The sequence below is a fragment of the Vitis riparia genome, chromosome 17 (assembly GCF_004353265.1).
Source record: "Vitis riparia cultivar Riparia Gloire de Montpellier isolate 1030 chromosome 17, EGFV_Vit.rip_1.0, whole genome shotgun sequence".
NCBI classification, from domain to species: domain Eukaryota; kingdom Viridiplantae; phylum Streptophyta; class Magnoliopsida; order Vitales; family Vitaceae; genus Vitis; species Vitis riparia.
Genome location: NC_048447.1, coordinates 10,108,391 through 10,129,107, shown reverse-complemented (window position 1 = coordinate 10,129,107; position 20,717 = coordinate 10,108,391). Strand labels below are relative to the sequence as shown.

The 20,717-nt window shown below is 39.7% G+C and overlaps 2 protein-coding genes across 2 annotated transcripts in view; both read left to right on the top strand.

Annotated features, from left to right (window-relative positions):
- The first annotated feature begins 4,830 nt into the window (after positions 1-4,830).
- Positions 4,831-5,996, top strand: LOC117905136. Its single transcript, XM_034818045.1, has 2 exons — positions 4,831-4,966; positions 5,088-5,996. Exon 2 carries the CDS (start codon positions 5,417-5,419, stop codon positions 5,807-5,809), a length of 393 nt encoding a protein of 130 aa, XP_034673936.1. The 5' UTR covers positions 4,831-4,966; positions 5,088-5,416; the 3' UTR covers positions 5,810-5,996.
- A 6,407-nt stretch (positions 5,997-12,403) lies between these two features.
- LOC117904076 (serine/threonine-protein kinase ATM-like) overlaps positions 12,404-20,717 on the top strand; it is a 13,674-nt gene continuing 5,360 nt past the window's right edge. Inside the window, exons 1-3 of the mRNA XM_034816598.1 lie at positions 12,404-12,715; positions 12,845-13,183; positions 13,479-13,631. Of these exons, the coding sequence (XP_034672489.1) occupies positions 12,404-12,715; positions 12,845-13,183; positions 13,479-13,631 (804 nt within the window). The remainder of the gene's footprint in view (positions 12,716-12,844; positions 13,184-13,478; positions 13,632-20,717) is intronic.

Below are 20,717 nucleotides of genomic sequence, written 5' to 3'. Positions count from 1 at the left end.
AATAAATTAATATGAAAACTCACATTATTATCATATAAAAAATAGAGAAACATTATCTAAATCTATTTTTTTTACTGAATAAATTAATCAAAATAAGTGGATTAAAATAACAAATAGAAAAGAAAAGTCAATTAAATGATGTAAGGATATAAGTGGGTCGGTGGATATCAATGAGATGACAAATTCAAATTAAAAAAATAAAGTTTACAAAAACAAATATGTAAATACATGATATGAAATATTATTATTCTTAATTAAATTATGATTTTTCAAAAGAGAAATATTATTTGAATCAGAGTTTTTAGGTTGTTTTTATATGTTTGCAGTTTTAGAAATGCAAAAAAAAAAAAAAAAAACATAATCGATCTTTTTCATCCAAAAATTTCATTAATAATATAAAAACTTTTATGTTAAAGTTATTTTAAATAAATTATGATAATTTTTTTTTAAAAAAACATTATTTAAATAATGTGTTTCTTAAAAATAAAAAATAAAAAATAATCCAAATTAATTCAATAAAATAATAATAGGATGTATGCGTACATAAGAGTGATGAACAGGATATTTCAGGAAAAAAAAAGTCTTCAACATTTTGCTCATATATGATATAGATACAGATAAATTATAGGACTACCCAATTTTTAGCCTATTGTGGTCTGCAAAATCTTTGATGGATTCATTGTAGTAGCACTTCTCTCCTTTTTGCCATATATGCAGGTTCATGAAAGGCCAACGTGCATTTCCTCCCCAATTACAGCAAATATTTCATCAACCCTATAAATGAAAAAAAGGAAAACAAGGAAAACAGTAGGAATGACAACTAGCGGGTCGCTCCATCCCAATCCCATCCCATTTATTAAAAATAATTTCCATCCCCATCCCGTTTAAAAAATTAAATGGTGTAGGGCGAGGCGGGTATGGAATTCGGGGTGGGCGGGTATGGCATTTATTAAAAATAATTTCCATCCCCATCCTGTTTAAAAAATTAAATGGGGTGGGGCGGGGCGGGTATGGAATTCGGGGCGGGCGGGTATGGATTCCCCCACCCTGCCCCGTTTATTTTTTTTTATAAAATTACTTAAAAAATTTTAATTACATTAAAATAAATATATTTTATAAATAATAAAATTATTATATTTTTTAAAATTTCTTTTATTTAAATTTTTTTTATTATTTATATATTAAAAATAGTAAAATAAAATATTAAATTAAATTAAAAATTAAAATTAATTTTATATGTAATCGTGGTGGGGCGGGGTGGGATGGGGCAATACCCGAACTCGTCCCGGGTTTTAAAAATAAATCTCATACCCGTCTCAAACCCGTTTATTAAATTTAAACCCTATCCCATTAGGGGTTGGGTGGGGCGAATATCCAAAAAACCCTACCCCGTTGCCATCCTTAGAAAACAGGGATCAAAACCTAAGTAACCATTCATGCTCAACCAATCAAAATGATGAGAATTTCAAATTATAATGACAATAATCAATGGTCTGAGCTCAACATTAAGTATACATGAGTATTAAAAAGTTCCAGCTTTTTCACAATTTTTGAAAACAGATATTGGTATCTAACTTCATGTCTGTCACTTATGTTTTCATACTTCAGGAATTGAATTTTTATTTCACTTACTACAATTTTTATTTTTATTTTTTTATTTTTTAGTTTTTTTGTGGGGATGGGTAGTTTGGGTTTGAAAGTATCTAATGTCAATAATTACGAATGATAAAAGATAACTATTATCATTTATCATATCACATACAAAGAATATAAGAAATGACATGAAAATTGTAAAAGGGTATAAAAAATTCCGAGATGGTAAAAAGCATGTGAGAGAATGTATGTATGGGTATTGTGAAAAGGAGGTATAATGAATGTTAAAGGTGGTACGAAGAATGTGAAAAAGTATCTTACATCACATCCTTTTTCAAATAATTTGTAGCACTAATTTCTTACATTCTTCATATTTTTCATCATATTATTTGTATTATTATTATTATTATTATTATTTTACATTATTAGTATCATTTTTCACTTTTGTAGTACTTTATATATATATATATATATATATATATATATTATTTGTACAATTTCTCATATTTTTCATATCTTTTATCACATTCTTCGAACTCTTCTTACAATAGTATAATAGGTTTTTTTTTACACTTTTTGTTCATTTTCTTATAATAACCTAATTTAATATAATATTTTGACTATCATTTTTTTTAGGTTATGTTTGATTAATCGAATATAGCATGAGATAGGATAAAAAATGAAATATTATATTTTATCTCATACTTGATTGGTAATATGATATGATAAGTAGTGAGATATATTATTTATCATTTTTTTATATTCTTTTTACATGTGATATACAAGGATGAAAATATTGGTAATCATGGATATATCGGTACTTCGATTTTACGGATATATCAGAGATATATCGGTGGATATTTTGGAAAAAAATATTGATAAACCTAAAATTGATCAAAATTTATAAAAATATAAGAAAAACTTCATAAAAATGTAATTAGAAGTATATTGATATAAAAATATGAATTTTATAAGTATACATTTATTATTAAATTACATATAATATTATGATATTTGATTGTAATATGTCTAATTTTAAAATATATATTAATATTAAAATTATGATCCATTTAATTCAATTGTATTAAACAATATAAAATAAATTATGCTATATGTATAATTTTTTAATATTTAATTAATTATTAATGATATTAAAAACATTATGAAGAAAATTATATAATTTTTATATTTTTGGTAATCAATTAAAAGAAAATTTTGCATTTAATCATAAAATAATTATAATTAATTTGCTCTTTAAAATATTCTTTTAATGTTTTCTTTATATAATCAGTTTAACTATATATATGTTTAATGCATATTATATAACAATGGTGAGTTTGCCTGGATGGTTAGTGGCTTGAACCACAAACCAAACAAATCCCCTCCGCAACAAAAGGGTTTTTTAGGGCATTGTAGCACATTGACTTTACTGTAGCGCGTTTGACCGCGCATTGACTATGTGATTTATTACCAAAATCGTTGATATATCGCGAGATATCGCCGATTTTAGGGGATTTCTCACGAAATATCGCAGGACCGATATTTCTCCATGAAATATAGTGTTGACCCCTTCTGATACACGATATATCGGCGATATATCGCCGACATATTGCGATATTTTCATTCTTGGTGATATGTTAATCTGATATGAGATATACACATTTCATGTATAAAAAATTTATTTATTTTTAATTTTTTTAATATACTCATTTTACAAAATAATTTTTTTATATTATAAATTAAATTTATGATTAAAAAATAAAAACTAAAAAAATATTTTATAAAATAAAATTAATATATGATATATAAATTATTTTTATATATTAAATAACATAATATAAAAAAATTATTTATAAAGTTCAAATATATTAATAATAAATATTGTTAAACATAAAAAAAATTTATTTTTTAAAATAGAAAATATTTGAATGTGATATAATTTTTATTTTAAACCTTAAAAATAATATATATTTTATATTTTTTTTATTCATTTCATAAATTAAAAATAAATATAATATAATATAGTATACATCATTGGATATGTTATCTTAAAATTTCATATGTATATCAAAACATATCTCATTGAAAATCATATCTTAGGATATGTGTATTCTATTCAATGTAATACGATATTCTAAAATATACATATTCTATCATATCCTATCTTATCCTGCCAAACAAACGTGGTCTTAGGAAAATTTATTAAATAGGATAGGTCGAAGATTGTAAGCAACGAGAGTAAATCAATATAAGACAAGATTGGATAAAGAAAAAAATGATACATAATGTTGTCAAGACAATACAATACATTATTGTCATTTTTGTTATGAATAAAGTATATTTCTATTGTCAATAGGTTCATAATCTAGACAAAGGTCATTTTTTCATATGGACATCCCTTAAAAGATTTGAAAATAGTAGCAACTATAAAAAAAGACACATATGGAAAGAAGAGTGTATATAATGAATGAAGAGGTGATTTTTTTTTTCAATAAAAATCAAGTCGGTGCAAAAAGTAATTTTGGATATACTATTTTTGTTATAATTTTGTTATATCTTTGAAAATGAATTAATATGATATTTACCTCATGTCTACCATGTTTTGGACAATGTGATGAACTATTAGAGGTGAGACATGGACTTATGCATCATTAATTTTCAAGTAATTTTAAGAATGTAGTTTAAAAAATAATATTAATTTCATAAAAAACTATAAAATATATCATTTTTTTGGGTTAAAAAAATCTATGTTAAGAGGATGAAGAGTTGGCGTTGGCAAATAATTCTATTTGACAATAAGTTTCATCAAAGTGTCATTTTTTAATAGAAAAATATATTTTAGATGCTTCATTAATTTTTTTTTGTCATTTTTTTTATAAAGTTAATATTATTTAAGAAAAATTATAAATGTTCCAAATTGAAATGGTCATTTTATTTCATTCAAATCAATTCATTGTTTATTTTTTTTTTCTTTTTGCTTTGTGGTGTTGTAGACCCCCCCAGAGACGGAGGAGCTGGCATTTCCCATGATTAAAAATTTTCTGCCCACCTGAAAAAAACAGGGGCTGCTTTTGGCGGCCATAGGATGGGAGAGGAGCTGCTGCTGGCGGCCAGAGAGAGACAGCTTGGAGGAGAAGCTGTCAGTGGAAAGAAGATTTTTTCAGATTTTTTTTGGGCTTTCGCAGGGGAACAGCAGCTGAAAAGGAGGGGCGGAGCAGAAGAAAAGAAGGAAAAAGGTGGTTTTTGGGGGCTTCTCGGGAGGAGCTCTCTGGAAGAAAAATCAAAAAAGCAGAAGTTACAGAGGAGAGGGGGAGCTTGCTGGTTCCGGGGGATCTTAGGAAGTGAAGCTTGAAGAAGAAGGGAGCGTCCCCAGGTACGCCATTGATGACTCCTTGCTTCTATTCAGCATCTGATTGTCCCATTTTATTTTTATTTTTATTTATTTTTTTCCTTCTTTCTTGAGTTATTTTCTGGTTTTTTTCCCCTTGATCCAGATATGGATAGCTAGTAGTTGATGTATTGTTGGATGAAGTTTGAGTTATAAGTGTGCTTTGATATTATTGACTCATGCTTTGTTCACAAACCCTCATTTAACCACTCACATCCGAGATCACCATACCCATTTTTATTTTTTTTTGGATCTCCTCATGCCCATCATCTCTCACGCACATCCCCAACTCTGTCATCCCTCACCACACTCACCCATTATCGTTCCCACCACCATTTTCTCTCTCTAGCTCCACCCCCTACGTCAGCTCTCTCTCCAGCCTAGGACGCGGCTCTGGAAGCGGTGTTTTTCTTCTACAGCACTCCGGCGAGCCCCATGCACTTCGCACCTTGCGTAATGCTGTCGCCATCTATTTTCACCGCAGCCTCGTCGTCCACCAGCGCCGGGTTCGATTACTCCACGCGGCTCGCTTGCTATGGGAGCTCCGCGGCAGCGACGTCGAGGATGCTGTCAGCAAATGAGCTCTTCCTCAATGGCCAGATTCCGGCCGACAAAGCCCTCCACGCTCCCACGAAGGCTGCAGCAGCGAGCTCTCCACCGACGCCAGGCCGCTGCAGTTGGGCATGTCCGAGGTGGCGCGAGAGGTTGGCAGCTTGGACCAACTCCGAGGACCTCCGGCGACGCCTTTCTCACCTCATCTTTCTCCGTCGTAGTCTTCCTGAGGTGAAGGAGAAGAGCACGTGGCTGAAGGGCCCAAAGAGAAGATGAGTATGGGTTTGGATTTTAGTGGGTTGGGCCCAAAAGAAAAGCCCAAGTTTGTGAAGGCTTTAATTGCCTTGGGCTTGCCCATTGACATCTTTAGACTTGGGCTTGGATTGGGGCATTAGGCCCAGATTTATGATGGATGATTAAAGCATAAATTTCTCAATAAATTTTCTCAACCCCAATTTCTAAACCCCACTTACAAAACTTACATATTTAAATAATTCTCCTAAATTCCGCTTTTTAAATTTAATCCAGATTTCCGAAATTCCGATATTTTATATGTATTTATCTTTATCACCTTATCCATTTATTTATCTATTTAAATTTAAAACTTACATTTTTTTAAATAATTCTCCTAATCCAGATCTTTAAATAACGCTTCAAAATCCTGATTTATAAATTTAAAATTCCAAATTCCGAAATTTTAATTCTCACATCAATTGATTTAATCATCGTTATTTATTCATTTGCTCATTTTTAAAAATTCAATCTTTAAAATAATCTTTCAAAATTCTAATTTCTAAATTTAAATTCCAATTTTTGAAGTTTTAAATTCTCACATCAATTTATTCAAATCATCATTATTTTATTTATTTATTTAAAGTTCTATCATCAAGCAATTCCTCAAAATCCCAATTTCCAAACTCAATTTCCTAATTTCCGGAATTTTAATTTCCATATTTATTTATTCAATCATTATTCTTGTTATTTATTTGTTTATTTAAAATTCTATCATCAAGCAATTCCTCAAAATCCCGTTTTTCGAGCTCAATTTCCTAATTTCTGGAATTCCAATTTCCATATTCATTTATTCAATCATTATTTTTGTTATTATTATTATTATTATTGTTTATTTATTTATTTAAAAATTCCATCATTAAGTAATTCTTCAAAATCCCGATTTCTAAATTCAATTTCTAATTTCCGGAATTTCAATTTCCACCTTTATTTATTTAATCCTTATTATTTTTATTATTATTATTTCATTTGTTTATTCTAAAATTCAATTTTAAACAATTCATCTAAATTTCCGACTTCCGGTTTTAAATTCCTAATCCCGAAAATTTCCATATTCCCACTAATTTATTTAATCATTAGTATTTTATTTATTTATTTTAAAACTCCATTTTAAATCAAATTCTTTAAAACTTCTGATTTCCGAATTAAATTCCTAATCCCGAAAATTCCCATATTCCCACTAATTTATTTAATCATTAATATTTTATTTATTTATTTCAAAACTCTATCTTAAGTCAAATTCTTTAAAACTTCTGATTTCCGAATTAAATTCCTAATCCCGAAAGTTCCCATATTCCCATTACTTTATTTAATCATTAACATTTTATTTATTTATTTCAAAACCCCATTTTAAATCAAATTCTTCAAAACCTCTGATTTCCGAATTAAATTCCTAATCCCGAAAATTCCAATATTCACATTACTTTATTTAATCACTAACATTTTATTTATTTATTTCAAAACCCCATTTTAAATCAAATTCTTCAAAACCTCTGATTTCCAAATTAAATTTCTATTTCTGAAAATTCGGATATTCACATTAATTTATTTAATTATTATTATTATTTTATTTATTTATTCTAAAATTCCATTTTAAACAATTCATTAAAATTTCTGACTTCCGAATTAAATTTCTATTTCTGAAAATTCCAATATTCGCATTAATTTATTTAATTATTATTATTATTTTATTTATTTATTCTAAAATTCCATTTTAAACAATTCATTAAAATTTTCGACTTCCGAATTAAATTTCTATTTCAATATTCACATTAATTTATTTAATTATTATTATTATTTTATTTATTTATTCTAAAATTCCATTTTAAACAATTCATTAGATTTTCGACTTCCGAATTAAATTTCTATTTCTATATTCTCATTAATTTATTTAATTATTATTATTATTTTATTCATTTATTCTAAAATTCCATTTTAAACAATTCATTAGATTTTCGACTTCCGAATTAAATTTCTATTTCTATATTCTCATTAATTTATTTAATTATTATTATTATTTTATTCATTTATTCTAAAATTCCATTTTAAACAATTCATTAAAATTTCCGACTTTCCGATTTTAATTTCTAATTCCAAAAGTTCCAATATTCACATTAATCTATTTAATTATTTTATTTATTTATTCTAAAATTTCATTTTAAACAATTCATTAAAATTTCCGACTTCCGAATTAAATTTCTATTTCTGAAAATTCCAATATTCTCATTAATCTATTTAATTATTATTATTTTAGTTATTTATTTTGAAATTCCAATTTCTGAACCTAATTTCCGATTTCCAAAATTCTAATTTCTTTCAAATTTAATATCTGAAATTCCAATTCTTAAATTTAATTTTCAAGACTCCAATCTTCAAATAATTTTCGAGACTCTAATTTCCAAATAAATTTCAAAAATCTAATCCTCTCCCGAATAGTTTTAATTCCGCTCTGGCTTTCAAACAATCTTCTGCTCCTCTTGACTTCAACAAGCATGAATGAACTTTTCATGATTCTGGAATAATAGAATCAGTGATATTAATTCATGCAAAATAAATGGGTTTTGGTGGGGGCCCCACATATGTGATTGATCGATTGATTGACAGATAGATTGATTTGATTATGATACATGATTGATTTATTCTGCTCTATGATATGCTCGAAGTTATTCCTTAATTGTGCGCTAACCTCACTTCTTGATAGCGCTTTATGGATCACTGCCCAGGTACGCATCCACACCCGCTCGGGTCATTTTCTGTATGCATGTTTAGATTCTCACATGTGCATGATCATTCTGAGTATTCATCGATTTCCTCATCAATTGCCATGATTGCTTCATTTTATTAGTAGAGACCCGACTTTAGGGACTTAGAGGGGTGCTACGGTCTCTACCGTACCTTCTCGATAAGTAACCTGATCCCCGAACCCGATCCGGTTTTTCACAGATCGCCTTTTCCAAAACTAGGAGTCGCGCTTAGGGTTTTTCTTTCTTATTTTGTTTACCCTTTTAAAAATAAAACAAAAATAAGTGGCGACTCCAAGTCATTTCTCTTAATCAAACAAAAAATCATTTTTCGAAACAAAAATCGAGCTCGCCATCGAGTGGGAAACGCATGAGCCGAAATGCGGGGTCCACAAAATGGCGACTCCACTGGGGATTGTTTTTTGGAGGGTCAAGCTTGAACTTAGAGTGAAGCAAACGTGGCATTTGATTGGACGATTAGTGGATGCTTATCTCTTGATTGTACATTGAGGATTTCTTGATGCATGCTTAGATGTCGTATTCATTTGAGATTTTGACATGTTAGATTATTGATGACTGATCTTATTGCATTGCTTAGCGTATTGATTCTGATTTTGGCATGATTGTTCTGATCACTTAACATGCATACACTCACCACTGTATATCACTCAGCTTGACATGTTGATTCTTTGACTTGTATACTATTTTGATCGTCTTTGAGCATGATGTTTGTATCACTATTCGTCCTGATTGTCGTATTCTCGCTCATCTTGTGTGTACATGAGCGATATATCCTGCTCTGCCTGACTGTATGATGCATGACTGCCCTCCCTCTGTATGATCGCATGTCGCCTGTCTATGTGGGTCGCACTTCTATCCCCCTACCTCCAACTCTCTTGGTTTCGGTCATTCCTTTCATCTTGGTTCTCACTATTGCAAGTGTGAGGCCTTCTGTGTGCTTACTTTCTGACCGAGCCAAAGATTAGGAGTAGGGTCTAGCGATGGGCTATATCGATGTACGGGAGCATTCTGGAGGAGAGCGACACTTTGGTGTCCATTGGAGTCCGATCATTGAAGACCCGTATAGCCCCGAGCTAGGTTTCGTGGATAGTCATGCGACCAGTGTGTTTTCTCTTCTGCTCTAGATTCTTAGGGTTTTCAGATGCACCCACACCATTCATTGTGCACTTTAGTTGACCATTGAGCGTTGAGAGTTTGAGAGGTTTCACCATAGGAAACCCCCTGGGATGTCGAGGTAGTGCATGTGTGGAGGCGATGACCACCTTGCATGGAAGCACCCCGTCTCTTTGGAGGCGTGCAGAGGGTTGTATACCGCCGGAGGGTATGATCGCTTCTGCTAGGGATCTTTAAAGTCCACCCGTATCCATTTAGAGCCACCTTCACCTTGTAGGTTGAGCCGTAGATTCTTCGATTAGGATTCCCTTCCTACACGTGGGTGCATCTGTGGGCCTTCAGAGCCGGTTCAGTAGTAACAGGTTTGGTTACCTTCGCAGTAGTCTCTTATATATCTGCTTAGGGTTGGATATCAGTTTGATTGCTTCCAGGCTACCTTTTGACACATTTGATAGACATTCTTTGTGAAGTTTCCCTTATCCCGCACCTTATCCAGTATTTCCACTGTTGTAGGAGTACCGATACGTTCAGCCTGGGTTCGACTTCTTGGATCAGAGTTGAGGGTAGATTGATTAGAGTATCGAACCAGTTAGACCAGAGATCAGATCAGAGGGATATGGATTCACAGGTAGTTACCGTCGATCAGTTTGCTGAGGCCATGGCTTCGATTCAGGAGGCTATAGCTAGCCTTGGCCGGAGGATAGATGGGCAGCAGGCCCAGCAGGTCCCACCCCCGGATGGTGCCCAGTACGACCATACAGTGCCACCACCCCCTCCACCCAGTCAGTCAGCACCACAGGCCATGCCGTTCACCCTACACAGTCAGACCGAGGTTGCTCCGCCTCCCATCACCGTGCCTACCCCGACCTCAGAGGACCCACATGCTCGCATGGATAGGCTTGAGCAGGGGTTGAGGCAGTTGAGGACTTCCGACAGAGCCATTACTTGGGAGGATTTTGACGGAGTGCCAGTGGCCAGTTTACCGGCCAAGTTCAGGATGCCAGAGATCGAGCGGTACACGGGGATTGGGTGCCCCCGCCTCCATTTGAGGCTTTACAGTACGATCATGAGGGCTCATGGATTGGACGGGGCTCAGATGATCATGCTTTTCCCCATGTCTTTGGGTGGCGCCGCACAGCGTTGGTTTGCTTCTTTGGATGTATCTCGTCGTCGGACTTGGGATGACCTGGCCCAAGAGTTTTTGAGGCAGTATGCATTTAATACTGTCGTTGACGTATCGAGGAGAAGCTAGAGGCTCTGAGGCAGAGGACAGAGGAGTCCGTTTCTTCTTTCATTTCCTGCTGGCGCGGGAAGATAGCTGAGATAGTGGATAGACCATCAGAGAGAGACCAGATTCAGATGGTTTTGAGGAGCCTACAGCCGAGGATAGCCAGACATGTGGTCGGGGTCCCGTTCACAGATTTTGGGTCTCTGGTTATGGCTTTGTATGATGTCGAGGACGGCATCTCGAGAGGTTTATGGACAGATTCTTCCCCTAGTGATATTAAGGGGAAGAAGCCCTTCGTAGGACCGAGGCCAGCAGATGTGAGCGTTATCGGCTCTTCCAGTCAGAGGCCTCTCAGACGCCATCAGCCGATCCCACAGTTTCCCGAGCCTCATTCGTCCTATGCATCTCATCAGTACAGACCACGGGCACCTCGTCCAGCTTATGATCAGACATACACTCCGCAGACTTTGGCTCTGCCTTATTATGCCTCCCAGGGCATTGAGAGACCCCCGGTTTCCTACACAGCTACAGGACAGCCATGCTATGCTGCTCAGTTCACTACGAGACCCACAGCGCCTTATCCCCGACCTAGAGCTCAGCAGACTTCTGCTCCTTTTGCTTTGAGGACGCAGAGGCAGTTCTCCCAGATAGGCATGCCGTTGAGCCAGGCTCTTCGGAAGCTCACAGAGGCCGGAGTATTGGCCGCTCTCACTCCGAGACCACCACCTCAGCCTCTTCCCCCTCAGTTCAGGATGGACTTGCATTGCGCCTACCATCAGGGGCCTGGGCATGAGACTGATAGGTGTACCGCATTGAGGCACGCCATCCAGGACTTGATCGACCAGGGTTTGGTACACTTGGGTCAGCCGAGTGTGACCACGAACCCGTTACCTGCCCACACCACACATGCAGTCCCTCCACCAGCTGATGGCATTCATTTCTTGGACTTTGATGAGATCGATGACCGCATCCACATGTTGAGTGATGACGATTCAGACCCAGAGCCCATCATGCCAGATGTGATTTATGAGATGAGTGGGGTGACTCTAGGTCCTCAGATGCCTGCTCCATTCCGATTGGTTCCCGAGGCGGCATCAGTGCAGGCTACCACTGTTGAGCCATTGATTTTGCCGCGTTACAGTGTCCGGACGCCTTTCATCTTGATCCCGGATGTTGAGGAGGTTCAGGCTCCACACGTTGATGATTCTCAGACTCTGGACATTCAGTATGTTCTTCGAGGAGGTAGAGTGATGCGACAGCCACCTCCGCGGCGGCTGGCCAGTTGAGGGTACGTCCGCTCCCGAGGAGGTCAGAGCCGAGGACGATGAGATTTTGAGGCAGTTGCAGAGCACTCAGGCTCGTATTTCCATCTGGAGCCTCTTAGCGTCCTCCAGTACTCATCGAGATGCATTGACTCGAGCTTTGAGCCAGATCAGAGTTGATACCACGACCACTCCCGAGGGACTCATTCATATGATGACGGCTGGCAGAGCCACTTGTATCGTCTTTTCCGATGACGACTTGCCGCCAGAGGGTTCAGACCACACGCGTCCTCTCTATATATCTGTTGGTTGTTCAGGTCGCCGAGTTCCATCTGTCCTTCTGGACAATGGCTCGGCCCTGAACGTATGTCCTCTCGCCACTGCCATCGCCCTCGGATACGCTCCTTCTGACTTCGGTCCCTCCACTCAGACCGTTCGCGCGTATGATAGCACTCGGAGGGAGGTCATGGGTACATTGGAGATCGAGCTGCTGATCGGTCCGGCCACTTTCATCGCCGTGTTTCAGGTTTTGAGGATTCCTACATCCTTTAACCTGCTTCTGGGCCGACCATGGATCCATAGAGCCGGAGCTATTCCTTCTTCCCTTCATCAGAAGGTGAAGTTTATTCATGATGGCCGGGTTGTCGTGGTGCAGTCTGTGGGTGATAGGTTCATCTCTGCCGAGCCTGTACTCGAGATTAGTCACACTGATGACGATCTTTTTCTGACTGGATTCACCTTCGATGAGGTGCAGACCGTGGAGATAGAGGATTTCTGTCGGGATTTCGTAGCCATGTCCTTTGACCAGCACAGCAGCACAGTGGTGCTCGATATTATGCGGAGTATGTCTTATCTTCCTGGTATGGGCCTGGGGCGACGCCAGCACGGGCCTAGTGAGTTCATGGCTTTCCCGGACCGCGACGTACCATTCGGGCTCGGATTCATTCCCACTGAGGCTGACTATCGTCATATGGCGCGATTGCGCAGGGAGAGGGTGAGGGCTCGCTTGACTCGTACGCCCTTTTATTATCCTGTCGCCCATACACCATGAGCCTGGCCGATTACTTTGTGAGGGCATCAGAGCCACGTGCGCCATCTGATAGGGCCATCGGAGGACTCAGCACCACCCAGGAGGCCGAGCTTCAGCGCCTCGTCCAGCAGTTACAGTTGAGTGACGGAGCCCCTGGCCCTTCGACTTCTGTGTTGATTGCTCCTCCCTCCCCAGATCGCACGAGCCTTATGACGCTTTGCTTTCCGGATGAGATCGATGATCACGGGACTTTTGCGAGATTGGGGACGTAGTGGACGGAGCCGTGCCGTGTGATGAGTACGTTGATGAGATGCTCGCGATGAGCTTGAGCCAGATCGAGGAGATGGCCCCGCCGGAGCTCGCTTCGCCATTTGATCTCTTCGGGGTGTCCGTCCTCGAGATCGCCGAGGAGGTCCAGACTGCCCTTACTCTGGAGTCTGCTGAGGACCTTATAGCTTTTTTATGATTTGTTTGATAGCCATGTTGGCATTATCGAGGGAGCGTCCGACTTTGTGGACCCACCTCTTTCATTTGACGTTTTGTCGGGGTTCGTCTCCCGTTCTGACTATGTTTCTGACTCTTCATCTATGGATTTGAGCATCTTTGAGTATTTGCCTGTCTCTTCTGATATTGATTTATCTGCACCATCTTCACCCACATCACAGATTTTTGATATCGATGATGAGATTGCACAGCACGATTCAGACGATGACTCGTCTTCTGCTTCCGATTCGGATCCCGTTGATCAGAGGGTTTCACCTGCTGTAGGGGATACAGAGATTGTTGATTTCGGCAGCAGATCAGCCTAGGGAGTTGAGGATCGGATCAGATCTATCTGCAGATGAGAGAGATGGCCTCATCCAGCTGCTCAGATCCTACTTGGACGTTTTCGCATGGTCCTATGAGGACATGCCAGGCCTTGACCCATCTATCGTCCAGCATCGTTTGCCACTTCTGCCCCATGCCAGACCGGTTAAGCAGAAGTTGAGACGATTGCACCCTCGTTGGAGCTTGCAGGTGAAAGAGGAGATCCAGAAGCAGCTCAGTGTAGGATTCTTATCAGTGGTCGAGTACCCGGAGTGGCTGGCCAATGTCGTCCCTGTTCCCAAAAAGGACGGCAAGGTGAGAGTCTGTGTTGATTTCCGAGATCTCAACAAGGCCAGTCCTAAGGATGATTTTCCTCTTCCACACATCGACATGCTAGTTGACAGTACGGCAGGTCATTCGATGTTGTCCTTTATGGACGGATTTTCCGGGTACAGTCAGATCTTGATGGCTCCAGAGGACATGGAGAAGACGTCTTTCATTACCGAGTGGGGTACTTATTGCTACAGAGTCATGCCATTCGGATTGAAGAACGCAGGAGCCACTTATCAGAGAGCAGCGACCACCCTCTTCCATGACATGATGCATCGGGATGTCGAGGTTTATGTAGACGACATGATAGTGAAATCCCGAGGTAGATCAGATCACTTAGCAGCTTTGGAGAGATTCTTTGAGAGGATCAGGCAGTTCAGATTGAGACTGAATCCCAAGAAGTGCACTTTTGGAGTGACTTCTGGGAAACTCTTGGGATACATGGTCAGTGAGCGAGGCATAGAGGTAGATCCGGACAAGATTAGAGCCATCCTTGACATGCCTGCACCGAGGACAGAGAGAGAGGTCAGAGGTTTCTTGGGCAGACTTCAGTACATCAGCAGATTCATCGCCAGATTGACAGACATCTGTGAGCCCATTTTCCGACTCTTGAGGAAGAGTCAACCTACTGTTTGGGATGATCAGTGTCAGCGAGCATTCGAGAGGATCCGAGAGTATTTTGTCACCCCCAGTCTTGGCGCCTCCTACACCAGGCCGTCCTTTACTCCTATACCTATCCGTCTCAGACGTGGCTTTGGGATGCATGTTGGCTCAGCTCGATGATTCGGGCAAGGATCGGGCCATATATTATCTGAGTAAGAGGATGCTAGACTACGAGACGAGATATGTCACGATTGAGCGTTATTGCTTGGCATTGGTTTGGGCCACTCGCCGACTGAGACATTACATGACCGAGTATTCGGTGCACTTGATATCTCGTCTAGATCCTCTGAGATATTTGTTTGACAGGCCCGCCCTGGTCGGTCGCCTCATGAGATGGTTGGTACTTCTGACTGAGTTTGACATCCATTATGTCACTCAGAAGTCCATTAGAGGGAGCATTGTCGCGGATCATCTAGCCTCTTTACCGGTTTCCGATGGTAGGGCCATTGATGATGACTTCCCAGACGAGGATGTTGCTGCTGTGACTAGTCTGTCAGGTTGGCGCATGTACTTTGACGGCGCAGCCAACCATTCTGGATATGGGATAGGCGTCCTGTTGATATCCCCTCATGGTGATCACATTCCTAGATCTGTTCGTTTGGCATTCTCGGATAGACATCCTGCCACGAACAACATTGTTGAGTATGAGGCTTGTATCTTGGGATTAGAGACAGCCCTCGAGCTCGGGATTAGACAGATGGAGGTGTTTGGTGACTCCAATCTGGTATTGAGACAGATTCAGGGCGAGTGGAAGACTAGAGATGTAAAGCTTAGGCCTTACCACGCGTATTTGGAGCTACTGGTCGGGAGATTTGATGATTTGAGATATACCCATCTGCCTAGAGCGCAGAACCAGTTTGCTGATGCCTTAGCTGCTCTAGCTTCCATGATTGACATTCCTGTGGATGCCACTGTTCGCCCATTGTTGATCGAGTCGAGGTCTGCTCCTGCATATTGTTGTCTGATTGATGATACAAAGATAAACGATGGTTTGCCTTGGTACCACGACATATATCACTTTTTGAGACTCGGCGTATATCCTGAGGCTGCCACGGCCAAGGATAGGAGAGCATTGAGACAGTTGGCCGCCCGATTCGTGATTTGTGGTGAGACGCTATATAGACGATCACTTGATGGGATGCTGCTATTATGTTTGGACCGTGTTTCTGCCGATAGAGTGATGCGAGAGGTTCATGCAGGAGTCTGCGGACCACATATGGGAGGGCATATGTTGGCCCGTAAGATCATGAGGACTGGCTATTTCTGGTTGACTATGGAGACGGATTGCTGCCAGTTCGTCCAGAGATGTCCGAGTGTCAGATACACGGAGATCTCATTCACGTGCCGCCCTCCGAGTTGCATGCACTTACTTCGCCATGGCCATTTTCCGTATGGGGTATTGACATCATCGGGAAGATTTCACCAAAATCTTCCAATGGTCATGAGTTCATCTTGGTCGCCATCGATTACTTCACCAAGTGGGTGGAGGCTGCTTCGTATGCGAGATTGACATCATCTGGGGTTGCTAGTTTCATCAGATCACATATTATTTGTCGTTATGGAGTCCCTCATGAGTTGATTTCGGATAGAGGGGTACATTTCAGGGCAGAGGTTGACACCTTGGTGCAGCGATATAGCATCCGACATCATAGGTCGTCTGCGTACAGGCCGCAGACGAACGGGGCAGTAGAGGCCGCGAATAAGAATATCAAGAGGATATTACGAAGGATGATTGAGACTTCTCGGGATTGGTCAGAGAAGCTCCCATTTGCATTGTGGGCTTATCGGACCTCTTTTCGCACCTCTACAGGCGCCACACCCTACTCATTGGTATACGGCATGGAGGCGGTGCTACCCGTGGAGATCGAGATGGGTTCATTGAGAGTAGCACTAGAGCAGCAGATTCCCGAGGCAGATTGGGCTCAGGCTCGATTTGATCAGCTCAATCTCCTAGATGAGAGGAGATTGAGAGCAGCAGACCATGTTCGTGCATATCAGAGGAAGATGGCCCGCGCTTTCAAAAAGCGGGTCAAGCCCAGACCACTACATGTAGGTGACTTAGTCTTGAAAGTCATCAGGGGATTGATCAGAGATCCTAGAGGGAAGTTCAGACCCAACTGGAGAGGACCTTATTTCATCAGGGAGTTGACCCCAGAGGGCGCTGCATGGCTGATGGATTTAGACGGAAACCGATTCTCAGAGCCAACCAATGTGGATCAGCTAAAGAGGTACTATGTTTGAGACCATGGTCGCAGGATGGGTGGCCATCATTTCGGTTAGCCATTACCTTGTTATTCCTTTGTGATACATAGTCTGTTGCTAGCCCATTGAGCCTCACATGCGTATTATAGCCTTTCTTTCTTATCACCTTGCTTACATTTTCACACCGGGACAGGGGCCCTTTAATGTATGCATGCATTGTTTAGGAGTTTCATGAGCCTTGGACCTAGGGGCATGTTTTTCTCATCATCTTTTCCTATCATTGCACCTTTGCATTTTCATCTCATCTTATTGGTTGTGTTATTCATCTCTTCCTCCCTATCCTATCTACTATTTGTTTGTCTCATATTCTCTCCACCCTGAGTGGTGAGCCTCCTCAGTTCATCACATGGAGGATAGTCACATCATTTTCACCATCTATCTCGCGGACACTGGTTTAGAGATCCTTAGTTTGAGAAGGTCATCTTGTTAGAGAGAGTTTGTTTGTTACCTTATCACTTGGGAGTGTGTCCATTTGCTATTGATATCATCTTTGGGGTTCATTTGTTCATGTTCAGGGTACGCGTGTTTGTATATATGAAAAAAAAAAAAAAAAAAAAAAAAAAACGTAGGTGTGTATTATTTTTTATCATTGAGTATGTATATTGATGTCTGGGGGTCATTTTTATCGAGTATGTTCGTTATTGGGAGTTCGTATGTGAGCTCTCTAAGATCCCATGTTATTTGTATTGCTTTGTCATATCTATTTGTGAGAGAGATGAGTGACCTTCTCCTAATGACTCCGAGTCATTGTCCTTTCCATCATTACATTCATTATTGATGTGACTTCACTTCATGTTTGATCTGAGTCGATCACCACCTTTCTTCACATATTCATTGTTTCGCTGTCGTTTTTATCGTTGCTTGTGATTCATCTCATTCCCTTCACATCTTATTCTCTTCTTACAGCAACCCATCTCGGGTTTGATACTCATTTCACTTCATCATTCCACATATCACTATCAGTTCATTTTGCTTCATTTGTCGCCTTATCGACATCATATTCACGTTAGGCATCCTCAGGTCCAGGGCTCACGGGACTTACTATACATGTTGCATTTCATATATGAGGGCATGAGTTTTGATCATTGGGTATTTGAGCCTAGTTTTCTTTCGTTTCTATCACCCTATCACCTTGGCCTACGTTACGTCCCGTGTCTTAAGACCACCCTGAGGCCATGGGATCAGATGTCGTCTTCGGCAGCCTCTACTTGGACAGGTGATTGAGATCTGGTTGACATTTAGATATTGTCATGCTTTTTTTCTTCTGGGAGTCGCCTCTTTGATGTGCAGGTCTGATTCAGTTGTGTTCGGATTACCGGATCGCGAGGTTTGACGATGATTGATTTGGTGTCACCTGATTTCTGACCTATCATACCTCTGGTGCCACACTGAGGCATATCCCACTTCATTTAGGGGTTTATAGATCCTCATAGACTTGCACGATTATTATCGCTTACTGGATGCTCACTGAGACGTGGACATGATCGTTACTTTACGGAGCCCCCGAGATCCATCCAGCTAGGTCCGCATTTCTCGACACTTGGATGCCATCATACCTCTCTATCTGGGAGGTCATCTTGGATGTATGTGCAGAATTCAGTTATGGATTCGGATGACCAGTATTACATGTTCGATGATGGATGATTTCATGTCATGTTGTTCTTCGGGCCTGTCGTGCATCCGATGCCCATACTGGGGCATATTTTCGTTTCGGATGAGATATACGGATCTTCACGGAGATCACGTGCTCGAGGATAGATGATTCCATGCTATCTGATTTCCGACCTATCATACATTTCGATGCCATACAGGGGCATATTTTCGTTTCGATTTGAGATTTACGGATCTTCATGGAGTTACACGCTCATCTCCACTTACGAGATACACATTGACACGATGTTTCCTCCGTGGAGCCTCTCGGGAGTTACCCAGTTAGGCCTGCACCTCGCGACGCTTTGATGTCATCATGTTTTCCTTTCGAGAGACGCCCCTTTGATCTACAGGTCTGATTCAGTTGTACACGTGGATGACTTGGATCGCGCATTCGATAACGGGTGATCTGAGCTCATCTGGTTCTTTTGACTCATCATGCATTGTGTTTGATATCTCTTATGTGAGCGATATCTGGGATTGATTCGGGAGCATTCTGATTGTGATGGACCAGGAGTTATGGTATGGCTTTACACTGGGGCATACCATCTTAGAGAGTTTTATTATCGGATGACCATTATGTCGAGGCATACTCTTCTCAGTCGATGACGGATTTTTGAGCCATGTCCCTTCCTGGGAGGATATCGGATGTCTTTTTTTTCACATTGGAGCATGAGACATGATTGGTGCGTTTCATCTGGTGTACTTTACACAGGGGCATACCCCTTTCGTCCATGATGGTTTCTAGGCATAGTTGTTCCTTGGAGGCGATTAGCTTCATTTCCCATTGGAGTACGGGATATGATTGGGTGATATATTTGATGTGATCACAGGAGCATAGCCTTCTCATCATTGTTGACATATTTTTGAGATGATTGGATCAGGACACGAACACTTATGAGAGCATGTAGTGGAGCTTAGTCATTTCAGGGTTTGCCCTATACTAGGGCATAACCCTTTCATTGGCGGTTGATCTTAGAGATATCAGTTCACATTGGGACATGCTCTTTCTTTGGGGGAGGTAAGATATTCTCTTCACATTGCCACGATGGCTTTGATGAGCATATGTTCATTTTGATCAGATGATGTATGATTGGTTGTATTCTTCTCATGGATGTTTGATTTGGAGATGCTTACACTGGGGCATAGCCCACTCGTCTTGGCGATGATTTTGTGAGATGACAGTTTATACCAAACACTTATTTTCCAGAGATCATTCTGCATTGAGAGCTTACCCATTCTGAGATGATGCGTTCATGCTGGGGCATAGCCACCTTGCTGATTTTGACATTAAGACTCCACTTCTTGTTTATGATCGTTGTTCTCGATGGATTATAGAGTTGTTGGCACCCTGGGTTCAATCTTCTCAGCATACCTAGTTGGATTTGGACATTCACTTATCTTTGTTACACACCCATCCATCCTACATTGAACACCGCTATACTTGCACCCATCTTATCAAAGCCTTACATCTTTTGAGCCTACATATTTCACCATCTTACCTGACTATTATCCCTTTCTCTTGATCAGAGAAAGATGTAGACTAGTCTTGAGCTTTCTGGTTGAGTTTTCACATTCCTTTGGACATTATGTTCAACATCTCCCATGATGGTAAGGCCTATTAGATTGTTGATGCACTTGCGATGATGTTCTCATATCGATGGTTGAGACATCAGGTCTTGATTTGCTTAAATTTCAGACTTCGAGTCTTGGTCAACATTTGTTTGATCCATCGTTTTAGTTTTGCTTTGTCAACATAGTTTCAGTGATGTTTGCGTCTTAGTTT